The sequence below is a fragment of the Giraffa tippelskirchi genome, chromosome 6 (assembly GCF_054371585.1).
Source record: "Giraffa tippelskirchi isolate mGirTip1 chromosome 6, T2T-mGirTip1v1.2.pri, whole genome shotgun sequence".
Classification (NCBI taxonomy): Eukaryota; Metazoa; Chordata; class Mammalia; order Artiodactyla; family Giraffidae; genus Giraffa; species Giraffa tippelskirchi.
The window spans coordinates 15,155,681-15,174,325 of record NC_137280.1 but is presented as its reverse complement, the minus strand read 5'-3'; the positions used below and the strand labels follow the sequence as shown (position 1 = coordinate 15,174,325).

Genomic DNA, 18,645 nt, shown 5'->3' with positions numbered 1-18,645 from the left:
CTATAGCCCGCCAGACGTGTCCGTGGAATTTTCCAGTCACAAATTCTGGAGTGGGTTGTCGGGGATTGAACCTGCATCTCTGGCAACTCCTACATTGACAGGCAGATTCTTTACCACTAGATCCACCTGGGAAGCCCACACAGAATGTTGGGGTATGTCAAAAGAACATAGGAGCCAACTGCAAGAGCTCCTAATGGCCATATCTAGAACAATTTGAGCAAAAATCTAAATACAATAGTAGAATTGTAATCTAAAGCATAAAATAAATACCCCATTCAACATAGGGTATTTTAATAAATAATTGAATGAATTTGTAAATTAATGAGGGAGACAAATCTCATTTGCAGAAGAATTTCAAACAATTTATGCATATACCCAAGAAGATGGAGCATAACTTCTCACTCTTTAAGTAGGGACTTAACACGGAGTATACTTTCAAAGAGTACAGTATGAAAAGGTGAAAAAGGGTGGGGCAGAGTAACTCTGGTGGAAAAATCTGACAAGACTACCAGCTCTGGTTAAGGTTAATACCAACACTGATAGGTTATGTTGATAGTACATCCCCTTGATAAGATTGATGAAAATGGCACTTTATCTCTGCAATCTTTCTTCCAAAACTCCATAACCAATCTAATCATGAGAAAATATCAGACAAATCTCAACGGAAGAGGGCTTCCCTGGTAGCTTAGCTGGTAAAGACTCTGCAATTGAGGAGCATTCTACTATATATCTGACAATACTCCTCAAAACTGTCAAGGTCATTGAAACAGGGAACATCTCAGAAACTCACAGCCAAGAAAAGCATTAGGAGACATGACAACCAAACGTAATGTGGAATCCTGGATGGGATCCTGAAACAGAAAACAGGACATCAGGTAAAAAGTAAGGCAATCTGAAAATGTATGGACTTTAATGAATGATAATTGATTGATAAGGGTTCACTGATTGTAACAAATGTAACCATACTAATGTATGATATTAATAACAGGGAGACTCTGGGTATGAGGTATGAGAACTCTCTGAACTATATTCAGAATTTTCTTATAAATTTAAAATTGTTCTTAAAAAGTAGGAAGCAGCTGTATACCACAGGGAGCTCAGCTTGGTGCTCTGTGATGACCTAGAGGTGTAAGATGGTGGGAGGCGGGCAGTGGGACTGAGGTTCAAAGGGAGGGGATATTCCCACATGGCTCAGACAGTAAAGAATCTACCCCTAGTGCGGGAGACCTGGATTCGGATACCTGAGTCAGGAAGATCCCCTGGAGATGGAAATGGCAACCCACTCCAGTATTCTTGCCTGAAGAATTCCATAGACAGAGGAGCCTGGAGGGCTACAGTTCATAGAGTCACAAAGAGTCAGACACAATTGAGTGACTAACACACATATGTATATGTATAATTGATTCACATTGTTGTACAGCAGAAAATAACACAATATTATAAAGAAATTATACTCCAACAAAAAAACATTTAAATATACATATATATAGTTATAGTCTTATACCTATTTAGGACAATAATTAATGAAGATGGAAGCATACCAAACTTACAGATCTGAGTCTCAAGCCTCTACCCATGATTTGCTTCATGATTGCAGCCAAGTCACTTAAAATCTCTAGACATTAGTTTGCTCACTTTATATTTCACAGACTGAGGGACTTAAAGTCTCTTTAAAGTCTGAAGTTCTAAGAACCCTGATTCTATTACTGTACTAATTCAGTTATATCTGAAAAGAGCACCTGGGAAAATGAAGAAGCATTCAAATGATTTTGTAATGCTTAAGAAAACAAGTTCACTGAAATAATTTTCAAAATCGATTTCATTATAATAACTCAAATGTTAACACATAGAACTTATGAGGTGGTGTGAAGTAAAGGCAGGACTCATTACCTAGAGACAGTGAAAGCTTCTTATAAATTACCTCACATGCCACAGAACAGATTTTGTTTAAATTTATATCATCCCCCACTGATGTACCATTTTGTACAAAGAAGGTGCACGTTTTTTTCTGTAGTATTTTTTTTTCTGTGGTATTTTCAGAACACATAATGTAGTATTATTTTAATCTCCTGATGTTAGAATTATTTGAGGATCTTTCATTAATATTAAATGATTCTGATTAAAAAAAAAAAAACCCACATTTTATGGACTGCCCTGGCAGTATAGTGGTTCAAACTCTGTGCTTCCACTGCAAGGGGGCATGGGTTCAATCCCTGGTCATCGGGGAATTAAGATCTTGCATGTTGCATGGCATAGCCAAAAAATAAATAAATAAAAATGTAATGTTAAAAAATAACAATAAATAAATGAAATTTTTAAAATATTTAAAAACCCACATTTAAAAAATGTAGCATTTCACCAAAAGTATTTAACACATTAACTATGTCAATGTAAAGTTTATGTAAGAAAAATAATCAAATTTTGTGTAAGGGCATCTTTCACAGTCGTTACATACTTGTAAATATACCACAAACATCACAAAGTTTTAAGGAAAAAACATTTTATCTATGCCAAACTAAACTTTTTTTAAAATTTTCAATAACAACTAAATAATTTATAAAAGTTCATTCTCAGGCTAGTTATCTGTGATAAGTCTGACCTTATGAGATGCCCAGAGGGTGTACATTAGATTAAAATGTTTGATTTTTTATTCACTCTGACAGTAATATAACCTAAAACAAGACTCTGAGGCTTACTTTAGCCTGAAAGGTCAAGGATACGATAACCCTCTAATCCGAAGAGTACAATACTTACCAGCTTTTCTTTTTGACTTTTTAATGTGAAAGATAGGCACAAAATGCCTTTCTCATATATGAAGTTTCCATATCAATAAAGAAAAAAATTAAGTAACAAGGGAATAACTATAGCCTTATACATAATTATAACTTCTTCTATTACTAAAAATGTTCAGCATAGAAAAAAAATCATCATAATGTGACATCAAATACCCTTGGGGAAAGAGGAAACATTATTATATTCTATTATTTAGCATGTGACCAAAAAAATTACTTTTCTTCCAATTCAGCTTCCAATTCAGCTTCCAATTCAGCTTCCAATTCTTCCAATTCAGCTTCCAATAAAATGAAGTTCAAACCTCCAATACATTTCAATTATCTGAATAAAAGTTTTGAAAGCTATCATATTTTCTTAAAGCTTTTAGGAGGTAAGAACTGCATTGTATTTTTTTCTATTTCTATTTTTTAAATTCTATTTTTGCTAGGTTTTTATCTGCAAACTAATTTCATTTAGCATCTTTGAAAGGGTGAACACTTTTAAGTTTTATTAACATTCTCGTGGCAACATTAAAATTTAAGGAAATCATCAAAAAGAGTTCTGGTATTACTTGCTTTGTTAGGTTTGCAAATTTTTCTTCATATTATTTGCTCTTACGTTTCCTGCCTGCCATCACCTTTAGTTTTTAGTGTATTTTAAATTTCTTCAAATGGTAAAATAAAAGACAGAAATGTGTGTACACATTACATTTTTAAGTATTCATTACCTTAATCTACTAAAGTAAACTTTTGTCGAGGCCTTTTATCTTAATGGTATTTCTACATAAAGAAGTGGTAGGGCAACAATCATATCTGACATGCCTTCGAATGCATCTTGAACTGTGTTGGTTTAGTGTCAGTTATTGACTACTTGAGCTGGAGAACCCCTGCCCATATCACTAACAACCAGTCAAAACTACACAGTACCTTTAACATCAAAAACACTTCACAAGAATCATTATCACCAGTTATTGATAGGAAGAAAGATTGCACAGAGATGATGTCTTCAACAGAGGTTGTCTTCAGTGAAGAGAAAATTAAAGGTCTAAATGTAAGTCAATAGTAAATCCAAAAACCATTTCTTTCAAGGAAAGTTTAACCTTGTGTTTTCTGCTTTCAGAATCCTTTCATCATTAAAGAGCTATTCTTTTCTGGTTCAAATGTTGCTTACCTCCTTTTTAGAATAATTTCTGAAAACGTTAGCCCAGATGAGTTAATTTCAGATGGCTTATTTACCTGCTTATAGATTTATTTGCCACCTGCTTTTGCTTTTTTTACAGATGCAAAGTCAACCTCTGGGGCAAAATCCCACCTTTCTCTTTCTGCCACACAAGTGGTAAATAACATTACCCAATAAATTTCAGCATTTCCCCAAATGTGTAGGATACAAAAAATGTATTCATTCGTGTGAGATATAAAAATGTACACTCACACTTCTGAAATCAACAGCCAGCCATTTCACACTTGGGCCAAAGGCAAACAAACATAATTCTCACTGGCAGCTGGACAACATTCCAAGCTGCCACCACATTAATTAACTCACCTCAATCAGATTCCACTTCAACTTGCACAGCTTGCTGCCAAGACGCCTAGCAATAAATTGTTAGGTTAAATACTGAACAAGGTAGGGAAATACCATATGGTATGTTGTTACGGAGGGTGGGATATTCTTGTTTAACACTAGTAGCAGATTTTTCCCTTTACCTTTTATTGTTGTCTCCCGTGATTTCAGGACAATGAGCATACGTTCTTGCTGATAAATTATCTTGCTTGATTATAGTGATGGGGAATGGAACGGTAACAAGACATTAATAACAAAATACTTTTGCCCACAAGCTTCTATAATTGATGTTCCGAAAATTTCAAGGCAACAGCTTACTTAGCAGGTACTGGGAACTCACTAATGGTAAATTATTGGTATTAAACTTGGGGGTGTCAAGGAACAAAGAACTCAAATAAATTCTGTTTTCACTGAGGACTATTGAGAATTCACAAGTAAATACAAACTACTTGTATCAATAGCTGAAAAACTTCTAACATGGTAATCAAAAAATCTGAGTTTGAATCCAGTTTCTGCCTTTGACGGGCTGTGTCACTTTCATTAAATCACTTCACTTCTCTGATATTATTTCCTCATCTGTCATATGATGCAGTTTGCCTAGATGAGTGCTTCCCAAACCTTAACGCACATATCAATTGAAGATGCTTGTTAAAAATGCAGATTTTTGGATGTCACCCTTAAGGACTGAAATTGATTAGGTCTGATGTGGAGGCCAAATCTGCATTGGGAGTGAGCAAGAAATTCTTCCACAGATAAAGGACCCACACTCTGAGAAATACTGAACTGCATGATACCAAGATTCCCCTTACCTCTGACATGTCGTTACTTCACTTATCAGCCCATGTCATTGCTTTTATAAACTGTGGTGTGATTTTAGAAAGAGGTATAATTGGGAGAGTTGATTCAGGACTTAATCTGCACTCATTCAAGTCCCTAGTCAGAAAAACAAAAAAAAAAAAGCTGAAAACACCAGAATATGACTACCCAAAATCCTGTATGCATTTTCCTAGGGCTGTGGGGTGGGTCATAGAGGTGACAGCTGATTGGCTGCAGCTGCTCTCCCTAAAACTCCTATCTGTATATAAAGGAAGACTCCCAAAGAGAACAAACCAGTCAATCCTAAAGGAAATCAATCCTGAATATTCATTGGAAGGACTGATGATGAAGCTCCAGTACTTTGGCCACCTGATGTGAAGAGCTGACATTAGAAAAGATCCTCATGCTGGGAAAGTCTGAAGGCAGGAGGAGAAGGGGACGACAGAGGATGAGATGATTGGATGACATCACCAACTCAATGGACTTTAGTTTGAGTAAGCTCTGGGAGCTGGTTATGGACAGGGAAGCCTGGCGTGTTACAGTCCATGGGGTCGCAGAGAGTCGGCTACGACTGAGTGACTGGACTGACTGAACTGATCACTCACACAGCAGAAGTCTTTCTTTCCTCTAAACGTGTAATGAACACTTGTTTCATCTATATTGCCTCTTGTATATGTGATGTATTCTGCTTCTATTTTAAATGCCAGAAATCAGGAAAACATTCTGTACTTGTTTCTAAGATTCTCAAAGGCTAGAGACGTTGGGAAACCTCACTCTTCCTAGCTTCTAGAACATGATTTGAGAAGGAAAGTAAAAGGCTCTTACTGGTATACACTCTGAGTTTATTTCAGATGGGTAATTACGAATTTCTGTCAAGCCATGTATCTACTTCCATCCAATTCCTCTTACGACCAGCAGAGAACCATCCCATAAGACAGTTGCCTGGGGATAGCCTTAAATTAAGAAATGAACAACCTTAACTGGCTTGCATAAAAGTGTGCAACATAGGCCTTTCTCACCATGTTTACAAGCTCAACGAGGATTCAGAAAACAGAGTTTATTACTTTACTACTTAAAACTTCAAATCACCTTTTTTTCTTGCTCTCCATCAGTGGAGAGTGTAAAAAAAGCCAATGCAGTAGTTGCTTTACTATTGAATTTGCACAAAAGAAACCTGATTCTCTTAAAATTAGTTAGTTCTTTCCAAGATAACTACCACAAAAATCTGCAAGTTCTAATAAAGTTCCTTCAAATGTGGGTGGACGATCTCTTACTAAGCTTTTTGTGTTCTCCTCAGCTACTAAAATCAGGCTCTTAATAGATGCTCAATAAAGGAATGTTGGCTTGAAGATACTCTGGCAGAGAAGTACTAAATCCTGCTGCAGCCTTCTTCATCCCCTGCAGGTGGTGCTGGGAGACAGTTTACTTATTTACTTATTTAATCATAATTGTATGGGAAAGCAAAGGTGTTCTCAGTGCTGGTTTAAAGCTGTAGTAATTATCTTAATTTCTTCCTCCTCGTCACTCTAATTACTGGGTCACAGAGGAGAACAAAAAGACTGAAAAAGGTGATGCAGATGAAAGAAAGCAGGGTTTTAAGATAATTGATGGTGTCTCCGAGGCCTGGCAGTGGAAATACTCTGTAGAGATTTAGGAGAAAGGGATTTTGTACATTTGTACTTTCCAAAAGAGAAGATATATTCAGGAAAGTCTCCTACACCACCATCTGACCATCTCCCACAGATGTGCTCTATTAATTCTAGCTCTGTATTTGTCAACCCCATACTTCGAGTATTTTTCACCAAGGTTTTGGGCTTCCATCTTTAAGACTTCCTTTCCATCTCACAACATGTTCATTACACTTCCAAGTCAGTCAGTTTAAAGGATGAATCACTTATCTTTTAATATCCTGACTCTCCCGCTTGATCGAGAGCTGTTAAAAGGGTAGAGACTGTGTCATTATCATCTTTGTATCACTAGTTCTTGTCTTGATGCTTGAAATGTAGCAGACCCTAAACAAATTAAATGAAAAAAAGCAATCAGTGAGTCAATAGAAATACTGCCAGCCACATACCTTATACTTTTCTCTTCTACCACCCTTTTCCTGAAGTTTTCTGAAGCCAAAAGTAGAGGCTAGCAATTACAGTGGAGAAGGCAATGGCAACCCACTCCAGTACTCTTGCCTGGAAAATCCCATGGATGGAGGAGCCTGGTGGGCTGCCATCTATGGTGTCGCACAGAGACGGACATGACTGAAGCGACTTAGCAGCAGCAGCAGCAGCAATTACAGTATTAAATAAGGAAACTGTTATTTTTTAACTGACATAACATGATTTTCCCAACTACATTTCTAACCGTATCTCTTGCACTTCCCCCGGTATGAATCCTTCAGAACAACCAAATTGGTGTGTCCACTCTCTCTGATAATGCTTTATGCTTTCCTACCTCTGAGATTATGCCATTCTTCTATTTTGCCCTCAGCCTATCTTAATGAGTAATTCTCAAAATGGTTCTCAGGGGAAGCCACGATATCGACACTATGTTCATAGTACTAACATGCCATTTACTTTTCCACCTCATTCTCTCACAAGTATACAGTGGAGTTTTCCAGAAGCCATAAGACATGTGATATCACAACAGAGCAGATGAGAAAATCCAGCTGTCTTCTGTTAAGCCAAATACTAAAAAGCAAAGTGTAAATAAATTAAGAAAATGCAAAATGTAAAACAATACCATTTTTCTGACTAAGTGGTTTTGTTCTGGAAAACACAGCTATTTTTCATAAAATTATTTACCTTAACATGTAATTTATTTTAAATTACATTGACAAATATTTTAAATTTTCCTGATTTTAATTTCTAATATGATAAATACGTAGTCCTGGTGGCTCAGTCTGTAAAGAATCCACCTGCAATGCAGGAAATCGCCTGCAATGCATATGACCAGGGTTCAATCCCTGGGTTGGGAAGATCCCCTGGAGAAGGAAATGGCAACCTACTCCAGTACTCTTGACTGGAAAATCCCATGGACAAAGGAGCCTGGCAGGCTACAGTCCATGGGGGTCAGAAGACTCAGAAAGAGCTTAGCGACTAAACCCCCACCATGATAAATATGAATAGATATATAACTTACATAAACAAAATATCATTGATGTCCTCAACAATTTTTGTTGATAGTGTACAGGAATGCAAGAGATTTCTGTGCATTAATTTTGTATCCTGCAACCTTACCAAATTCATTGATTAGTTCTAGTAGTTTTCTGGTGGCATCTTTAGGATTTTCTATGTATCATATGTCATTTGCAAATAATGACAGTTTTACTGCTTCTTTTCTACTTTGTATTCCTTTTATTTCTTTTTCTTCTCTGATTGCAGTGGTTAGGACTTTCAATACTATGTTGAATAATAGTGGCAAGAGTTGACATACTTGTCTTGTTCTTAGAGGAAATGCTTTCAGTTTTTCAGCACTGAGAATTATGTTTGCTGTGGGTTTGCTGTATATGGCCTTCATTATGTTGAGGGAGGTTTCCTTTATGTCCACTTTCTGGAGAGTTTTTATCATAAATGGGTGTTGAATTTTGACAAAAGCTTTATCTGAGTCTATTGAGATGATCATATCGGTTTTATTCCTTACTTTAATATGGTATATCATACTGACTAATTCACATATGTTGAAGAAGTCTTGCTTCCCTGGGATAAATCAATCCCACTTGATCATGGTGTATGATCTTTATAATGTGTTGTTGAATTCTATTTGTTAGTATTTTGTTGAGGATTTTTGCATCTATGTTCATCAGTGATACTGGTCTGTAATTTTCTTTTTTGTGTGATATCTTTGGTTTTGGTATCAGGGTGATGTCTCAATAATTTCGAAAAGTATTAGTAAGGAGTCCCAAGACTATAAAGTTTGGCGATGCCGATCTAAATCTTCTGTACCCTTTAAAGTCCAAAAAAAGTCTTCCTTCTTGGTAAGCTCTTTGACCACAGCAAGTGGGGAGGAACTCCTTCTCTGTCTATACCAAATACCTGGGGCACTTACACACTTGTGCTTCTTTTACCAAGTGACCTAGTATAGAACTTGTGCCTCAAAGAAATTAATATTGTTATACTAAGAATGATATTTTATTTTATTTTTTTTTATAAATTTATTTATTTTAGTTGGGGGCTAATTACTTTGCAATATTGTAATAGTTTTTGCCATACATTGACATGAATCAGATATTTTAAAACACTTGTGTTTAATGATGAATTATAAACAATCATTTTACTTTCCAGTCTCTGATTATTGTCTTCCCAGCCTCAAGAGAAGAAAATATTTTCTTGACTTTTCAATCTACCCTTTTCACCGAAAAAGATAATGATAATAAAGTTTTATATATATATATATAACACTTTTTGTGAAATTTTACTTTATTTGTTGTGAAATTTTATTATACTTACAAGTCTGGTAAGTGTTCATTAAAAAAAATGAAATAAAAAATTAGAAATTAAAAAAATTAAATTCACCTACAATGACATCAACCTGAGGTAACAACTGCTAACATTTTAGTATATATATCTCTACTATACATATTTTTTTCACTAAACCTAAGTTATACTGAACATACTATTATCATTTTTATATACTAAGATGCTGTTTTGTTTCTTACACTTATCGTACAGTGTCTTAAGGGGGATTTAAAGAAATTAGTAATGTTCATTTTAATAAGTGTATGGTAGATACAGGTATTCATTCTTTCTTTAAATTAAATATGTACATTTTAATTCTCTTTTGTATGAAGGATAACTTAATAGTAAATGAGTTTTCATAATCAATGAATTTTTAAAATAATACATGATGAACATTTTTCTATGTCATTAAGTATTATTACATTATATGTCTTCTAGGGTTTACTTAACCCATATTTAACCCCACTGTTAGGCGTTAAAAATTATTTTAATTTTTTAAAACTACAAATGATGCTTGGGTTTTCTTCCTTGTATATACATTTTGCATATATCTCTATGATTTCCTTAGACTAAATGTAGAATTACAAGGTCAGGAAATCTAAACAATTTTAAGATGTTTAATCCAAGAAAGACAATCAGGGGCTTCCCTGGTGGCTCAGTAGTAAGGAATCCACCTGGGGAGGCAGGGGACATGGGTTCGATCTCTGGTCTGGAAAGATCCCACGTGCCATGGGACAGCTAAGCCCATGCACCACAACTGCGGAGCCAGTACTCTAGAGCCCATGCTCCACTACAGGAGAAACCCAAGCACCACAGCTAGAGAGTGGCTCCAATTTACTGCAACTGGAGAAGGCCCTGGGTGCAGCAACAAAGACCCAGCACAGCCATAACTAAATAAATAAATAAACCTTTTTTAGAAAAAATAGTCATTTTTTGGTGCCACTTCTGCTTTCTCACTAGAAGGAAAACAACTCTGCAAATGAGGAGAAGAGGTAAAGAGTTTGAGAGACCATGAGAGAAAGCTGGAAAATGTTGGGAGGGAAACTCATAGAGAAAAACTGCTACCAAAGAAGAAACAAGAGTTGGGAAGAAGAGTGGGAAGAATGAATAGAGTTGAAGAATGACTTGTTTAGCATTGTGACCTTAGGCAAGGTACACAACTTCTTCTTTTCTGTAAATGTGAAAAGCAAAGAGCTTGGCAAACAGCTGGCACACAATAAATGTGTATTTCCTTCTGAAGAAATGGAATAAAAAGCAGGGAGAGGCAAAGGTGGGAGAAAGGAAATGGAAATGAAAAAAATAAGTGAATGTACAGAAAAACAAGGATTGCTTCTGAAGCTGAATGAAGCTCTAATACTTTGGCTGCTTGATATGAAGAGACAACTCACTGGAAAACTCTGATGCTGGGAAAGACGGAGGGCAGGAAGAGAAGGGGGCGACAGAGGATGAGATGGCTGGATGGCATCACTGACTCAATGGACATGAGTTTGACCAAACTCTGGGAGACAGTGAGTGAAGGACAAGGAAGCCTGGCTGCTGCAGTCCAAGGGGTCACAAAGAGTAGGACACAACTCAGCCACTGAACAACAACAACAGAAAAATAAAACTTAAGGAAAAATCCAATTTCACTTCACAAATTGTTACTTTTGTAAAAAGCCCTGATATAACATGTAACAATGAAATAGAGAAATGAAAGAAACCAAAGCCATACATGAGCGTGTGCTTGAAAGGAATGAAAATTTGCTTATGAGAAAAGTAGATTAATATGTGAAAACCAAACCAAAAAAAAGAATGTCAAACCTAAAAAAATCAAATGTGGACTCAAAATATTTGCAATTTTTTTGACTTGGTATTTCCACTTAATAAAATGTTGCTGTAGTTTTTTTAAAAAGATAAATGAGAAAGATGCTGATGAGAAAAAAGGAGGCTATGATTCAAAGCACATTACACTCATTAAACCATTTTTACAGTTGGAAACCAATTGAAAGCTGGAAGCAAATCAATTTCAATACTCATTATTTTCACTGACCTTGAGCCACTGAAGGCCTGCACGTTATACCTTTGCTCACACACGTGCACACCCTTTATCTTTCCCTTCTATCGAGCCGACACAGGTGGCAACACACTTTTACTATTCTGCTTTCTGTTACTTAACTTCTTCTGGTCTTTGGTTTCTCTTCCACAAGCTAAAGATAGTTCTAGGAGTTAATCTCCTCTTTGTTGCATTTCCCAAGCTGGACTAGAAATCTTGAGAAAGCAAGTTGTCTTCTTCTCATGAAAGTTTTTGGCACTTCATGCTTCTAAATGTGCCAAGAATGTCTTGAGATATTTTATTCGGATTTTCTGCTTGAAAATCTAAATTTTCAAGAACCTGCCTGCTCAGAGGTACAAGCACATCACCAAGATTTAATATGATTCCAAGAGAAAGTTAATCAAATCTTAGATTTGTTTTATTTTAATTTAGAGTAAAGACTTGAATTGGTTTTTTATTTATTCTGCAATAATGCATTCTTACTGTTTTAAATGGATAACTTAGTTTCAGATTGGTGGAACTATCACCTCAATGTGCTTAGTCACTCAGTCATGTCTGACTCTTTGCGACCCCATGGACTACAGCTCACCAGGTTCCTCTGTCCATGGGGATTCTCCAGGCAAGGATACTGGAGTGGGTTGCCATGCTCTCCTCCAGGGGATCTTCCCAACCCAGGAATCGAACCCAGGTTTCCAGCACTGCAGGCAGATTCTTTACCGCCCAAGCCACCAGGGAAGCCCATCATCTCAGTAGGTGGTGGAAAATGCACTGTAATTGATTTCCGTATTTGACTCCTTGTGGAGGAAAATGATAAGGAATAATAATGGCTTTTCACATAGCAAAATTTCTTTAGGCATTAACCAAGAAACATCGAAATGTTATATAGCAAATATACCATATACTTTAATTAAAGATACTCATCTTTAGAAAATAGGATAAAAAACAACCAGTTGAAATAAAGATGATCTTATTCCAGTGTAACAGAAGCATAACTGGAGTTAGACTGCACGCCTGATGTATTCTGGACTGCTCTGGCTAACCATCAATCTCATCTCCTCCCACTCAGCAAGAATAGCTTCCAGGCAATTTTCCCATGTTTTCTCAATTTCATAATATCCATCTTCCCAGAACTCTGAAGTAACTGGGGATCTCAACAGAGATGAGTTAAAAACCTGTGTACATGTTCTAGATCAGTTCAGAGTTCCTAGATCAAATTAGCTTCTCTGCCTCATTTCTTCCTTTGTCCTGTTTTTCAACTCCCTCCTTTGGTAATTCCCTCTACCAGGAACTCCAAGGCACAGCCTTCAATTAACAAGTGTTTGATTACATCCTCACAAAAATGGTGGAATTCTTGGATAGTGATTAGTATGTAAAATTTCTGGGTTTTAGTTTTCTAAAAATGTTAAGTGTCTTAAAGTGTTAGTCACTTAGTCATGTCCGACTCTTTGTGCCCCCATGGATTGTATGTAGCCCACCAAGCTCCTCAGTCCATGGGATTCTCCAGGCAAGAATACTGGAGTGGGTTGCCATGCCCTTCTCCAGGAGGATCTTCTCGACCCAGGGATTGAATCCAGGTCTCAGGCATTGCAGGCAGATTCTTTACTGTTTGAGCCATGAGGGAAGGTCTTAAAGGTTCTCAGAAAATACAGTGAAAGAACCTTATAAAAAGTGCCTGTTAGTCTACGCTAAAATTCTTTTTCTCTTTTTTTTGGCCATGCATCACGGCATGCAGAATCTTTAGTTTCTTGACTAGGGATAGAACCCTTACCTCCTGCAGTCGCCCTGGCGCCAGGGAAATACCTATACTAAAATTCTTAACACAGAGTCAGCATCACTGTCTTTTCTATACCAAAATTATAGAGCCTTTGAGAAACAAGAGAGTATCCTTTTAAGATGTCTGTGTGTGTCTGTTAAGTCGTTCAGTCATGTCTGATTCTTTGCGACTCCACGGACTGTAGCCCACCAGGCTTCCCTGTCCATGGAATTCTCCAGGCAAGAATACTGGAGTGGATTGCCATTCCCTTCTCCGGAGGAACTTCCCAACCCAGGGATTGAACCCTGGTCTCCTGCATCTCAGGCAGGTTCTTTAGCATTTGAGCTACAGGGAAGTCCTAACATAAGATGCCTAGTTCTCTTAAATATACCAAATACAATGAGCTTTTCAGGCCATGAAGATATTTTTGATACAAGAATGTGCATCTCTCTAGTAAGAAGACATATAATCAGCATTCCCTTGTAGCTCATATGGTAAAGAATCTGCCTGCAATGCAGGAGACCCGGGTTCGATCCCTGGGTCAGGAAGATCCCTGGAGAAGGAAATAGCAACCCACTCCAGTATCCTTGCCTGGAGAATCCCATGGACAGTCCATGGGGTCGCAAAGAGTTGGATACGATTGAGTTACTAACACTTTCATAGATTATGGATCAGCGAATAATGGAATTTTACTGATAATACTGCATATAGCCTAGATCTGCCCTGTCCAACATGGTAGCCACTGACCACATGAATTAAAATTAATTAAAATTAAATTATAAATTCAGTTCCTCAGTCACACTACCTACATTTCAAATGCTCAGTAGCCACATGTGGCTATTAGCTACCCTCCTGGACAGCACAGACAGAACATCTACATCACTGCAGGGAGCTTTATTGGACAACACTGGTCTAGAAAAATTAAAGATAGCCTCAGATACTAATCATTATAATTATCAGCCAGTTATAAACAAAAGTTATAGAAAGGTGATTATCTCTTCTTTTTAGCAGTCATAAGATGACATCATATAATCCTAATTAAGTAGCTGAGAAAAGTGTTAATTGAAGACTTTAACCAAAATGCAAGAGAAATGTTTTAATTCACATAAACTATAAAACAGTTCTTACTTTCATCCTTCCTGTTATACAATACAAGTGCACATGTACCTTTCAAATATATACAATCAGTTTTTAAAAGTTTATTTCCCATGAGTTCTATGGCAATTCTTCTCCCAGAAATATATGAAGAATGAATCAAGTTCTATGAGAATGGGTGGAAACAGAGATTTTCCCGGTTGCTCAGTCAATAAAGAATCCGCCTGCAATATAGGAGACCCAAGTTCAATCCCTGGGTGGGAAAGATTCACTAGAGGTGGGCGTGGCCACCCACTCCAGTATTCTTGCCTGGGAAATTCCATGGACAGGGGAGTCTGGTGGGTTACAGTCCATAGGGTCGCAATAAGTCAGACACGACTGAAGCAACTGAGCATACACATGCTTTCTTAAATGTTTTAAAATTCTATTTTCTTTACATTTATATATAATTTTTATTATTTTTTTCAGCTATACTGTGGAGCACGCAGAATCTTCACTCCCCAACCAGGGATAGAACTTGTGCTCCCTGCAGTGGAAGCACAGAGTCTTAACCACTGGACCACCAGGGAAGTCCCAAATTCTATTTTCTTTTAAAAGTTCTTTGACAGGTTAAATCTCGTGAACTGCAGACATGGAAAAACTGTATTGATGAAAGCAACTTTTTCCCTGTTTTCATCTTTGCAAGAATGTGGACAGAGCATTTCAATGTATCTCCTGCCAAAGGCTTTCAGAGAATGGCTACAGATGAGACTGTTTTGGACCTGGAATAGGTTAGCTGTATTTTTCTTTCTGTTGTCAGCCTACACTGGGAAAGACACCTTGCTACACAGAGCTCATCATTTCTAAAATTATCTAAGAGCTTATTACTCTTGCCAAAAACTGTCCAAGTCAGACAGTTTCACAAAGCAAACAAAGAAAATTCCCTTGATCCAGAGTTTTCAGGATGTAACGCTGGGTCTCACTGCCTAACCATGCATAGATTCAGAACAGGAAAAAGTTAGAATTCTAGGATACTGAATCAGTTGTGCTGTGCTTAGTTGCTCAGTTGTGTCAGACTCTTTGCGACCCCAGGGACAGCAGCCGTCAGGCTCCTCTGTCCATGGGGATTCTCCAGGCAAGCATACTGGAATGGGTTGCCATGCCCTCCTCCAGCAGATCTTCCCAACCCAGGGATGGAACCCAGGTCTCCTGCATTGCAGGCAGATTCTTCGCCATCTGAGTTACCAGAGAAGCCCCACTGAATCATTTACCTTCTATCAATAAAGCTATCAGAAACCTATAACATGTTTTTGTGTTTGGCATAGTTTTCTCTTTTATCAGCACCTTTCACAGCACATTCAACTTCTTTTACAGAGTGGAGAAAAGTTCAACAGATATTTTATCAACGCTTTCAGTTACAAAAACCAACTAGAGTATGGCCCCTGCCTTCAACAAGCTCATTTTCTAATGAATGACAGCAACAGATGAACAGATAAGTGCTATCAGAGAGATGCGTAAGGACTCCAATGGAAAGTCAAAGAAAAAAAGTGTCACATGACCTGCCAGTAAGAGTTCCTGGAAGTCATGTTATCCACGCAGAGTCTTGAAAGATGAAAATCTTCCTTCCCAGCCAGCTAATCAAGGAGTGAGAAAAAGTTTTACACAAAAGAAAACCATGAGCTAAGCACAGAGGCAAAAAAACTTCATAATAAATTCCAGGAATTATGTGTAGTATTTTATTTCCAAAGTAAGTGTCACAGAGATAGGCATGGGATAGATTACTGTATTGCACGCTAAGATTAATTTTCTTCTGTAGGTGATGGGGAATTATTAAATGTTTTCCTAAGGAGAAGTAATCTGTTCATGTTTGTGATTTAGAGAGACCACTTGCTTGACTCTGGGAACTATATTGACGCTAATATAGAAGGTGCAGATTTGAGAAATGTTAGGAATAAAGAGAGCATGGCCTTGTGGAATTAAAAGAGGTTCCAAGTAATTTTCAAAGTAGTAGTAATAATTGAGGGATGAATAAAAGGGAAACTCAAAAGGGAGAGGGTCAAGGTTTTCAGGAAGTAGAAAGGTTGTGGGTATTTTGTTTTGTTTGGTTGGTCAGTTCTATTAGAACTCCTATGAAAGATAAAGTAATTAGGGAACAGAAATGAGAAAGTACAATACAAAAATTTTAAGAAATAAACTACCACATGAAAAACAAAGAAATAAAGCACTGATAGTTACAGTCAGAAAAGTCCTGATAACGAATCTGAGCAAATCAAAAGTCAAGTACTAACCTGTACCGAGAAAACCCAACACACAGGTAAAGATCTTCATTAACGATACAGAGCTGAAGAGTAGACAGGAATTCTCCTGGTTAAGGAGATGATGTAATTATACTGAAGAAATAGAAAAACAGATGAAAAATTAACACATTTTAAAGAAGTCAGCAAGTAAGTAGATGAAAACATAAGTTAACTCCAAAGTAAGCCCCAGATCTCTATATGCCCAAGAGATGTGGTATTCAAACCTCATTCTACTAGAAGAATTTTTATTTCTGTAAACGGATACAATAAAAATTCTCTTGCCAGTCAGGTACTTCTTATTTGACTTTAAAATAAATACAATTTCTTAAAATAGGATTGTATGGTTTCCTGCCTTCAAAACATTAATGACACCATCTGTATCTTGAGAGTTTGAATAAGTACTTTTATTGCTTTTGTAGATGCTCCAACAAAATATCACACACACATACACACACACAAGTACTTTACAAAACTGTTTCGATTACTTATTCCACCTAAATGAACAGATTAATGACCAAAAGAATGAAAGTAAAGTGGTGCTGAATAGGAAATCCAACCAACCCCCCCCCCAAAAAAAAATAATGTGCATGAATTGGAAGCAAAATCTTTTCTTGCTCTTGTAAAAACAAAGCCAACTTAAGCTGATGTTGGATTATTGTGTGCAAACAGTTCCTGACTCGTTCACCAAGTGAAACAAAAGCTGCAAATGTTTTTCTATCCCTCTTCTAACATTTTGGGAAAGGTTTCTGAAAGAAAAAAAAATAGACTCAATTTAATTAAATCTCTCACTCACACACACACAGGAACACACTTTTTTCCCTTTTTAGGAAGAGTTAAACATTTGAATAACTCACAATTATAAAACTTTGAATCACAAAAAACATGAATTACCTTTAATACTTAAAGAAGGCTCCAGTCATATTAGGGATCACTTTTTTGGTAAGGAAAACAATAAAAAAATGATAATTTTTTAAAAAATGAAGGAATCTATGTTGATATTTTAAATGAAAATAAGCAAAATACAATCATCTGAAAGGGATCTAAACTGTTAAGTTTAAATTGCTTTTGTACTTTCCTATCTTCAATTAGCTAAAACTTCCTCTTTTGGGTAAAATATCTATGGCTTACCAAAAATAATGCAATATAAATTTTATTTATCTGCTATAGGGCAAAATATAATTAACCAAAATTGTATAATTCAAAGCAACTGCCATTATTCAAATGTCCTATTATTATATAATTACATATTAATAATTCAAATTGTCTAAAACAAAATACAGAATTCAAAATATTCAATCTTATAAATTAGCTGTCAATTTAAAGAATTACTTTGAATTTTTATTTTCAAGTATCCAGTTACAGAATTTAATTATTTTATATGTAAAATTTATAAAATGGCAAATAGGTATGAAAAATAATATACTGGAACTGGGGAGGGAGGAAGATTCCAGTTAAAAGAACCACAGAAAATGAAAAGCATGAAAATTAGATTTACAAAAAATTAGTTATTATTAGGCTTTATTAAACTTTAAACTGTGAAATATAAAATAACTGAAATTTTAAAGTACATATGCAAGTTAAATAATATCAACTGCAGCTGTTATTATTAAGTGCTTACTCTGTATTAAGCACTGTGCTGGTCATTTTACATCATTTCATTTAATCAAAACCTTGCATGAAGGGCCTCATGAACTATCTACACATATAGAGTACTTTGAAATTTTCAAAAAACATTCTATAATTTTCTCATATGATCTTCACATTATGCTATGAACTAGACAAAAGGCAAAAGCAATTATTGGCTCTAAATAGATTACAGATAAGAAAATAAAAGGACATAAAGATTAAAATCACTGAGTCAGTAAAAAACAGAATTAAAAATTTAGTTGTTTA

The 18,645-nt window shown here is 36.2% G+C and overlaps 1 protein-coding gene across 2 annotated transcripts in view; it reads right to left on the bottom strand.

The window, feature by feature from the left end:
• Nucleotides 1-340: 340 nt before the first annotated feature.
• LOC145511015 (uncharacterized) overlaps nt 341-18,645 on the bottom strand; it is a 32,394-nt gene continuing 14,089 nt past the window's right edge. The window contains exons 2-10 of one of the 2 annotated variants that reach the window (XM_081503354.1): nt 16,744-16,845; nt 16,015-16,089; nt 7,043-7,160; nt 5,974-6,101; nt 5,142-5,265; nt 4,476-4,540; nt 4,315-4,360; nt 1,242-1,331; nt 341-851 (exon numbers count right to left, since the gene is read on the bottom strand). In XM_081503354.1, the coding sequence (XP_081359480.1) occupies nt 759-851; nt 1,242-1,331; nt 4,315-4,360; nt 4,476-4,540; nt 5,142-5,150 (303 nt within the window). In that variant the 5' untranslated portion in view covers nt 5,151-5,265; nt 5,974-6,101; nt 7,043-7,160; nt 16,015-16,089; nt 16,744-16,845 and the 3' untranslated portion in view covers nt 341-758. The remainder of the gene's footprint in view (nt 852-1,241; nt 1,332-4,314; nt 4,361-4,475; nt 4,541-5,141; nt 5,266-5,973; nt 6,102-7,042; nt 7,161-16,014; nt 16,090-16,743; nt 16,846-18,645) is intronic. The other variant, XM_081503355.1, reaches the window with a different exon arrangement.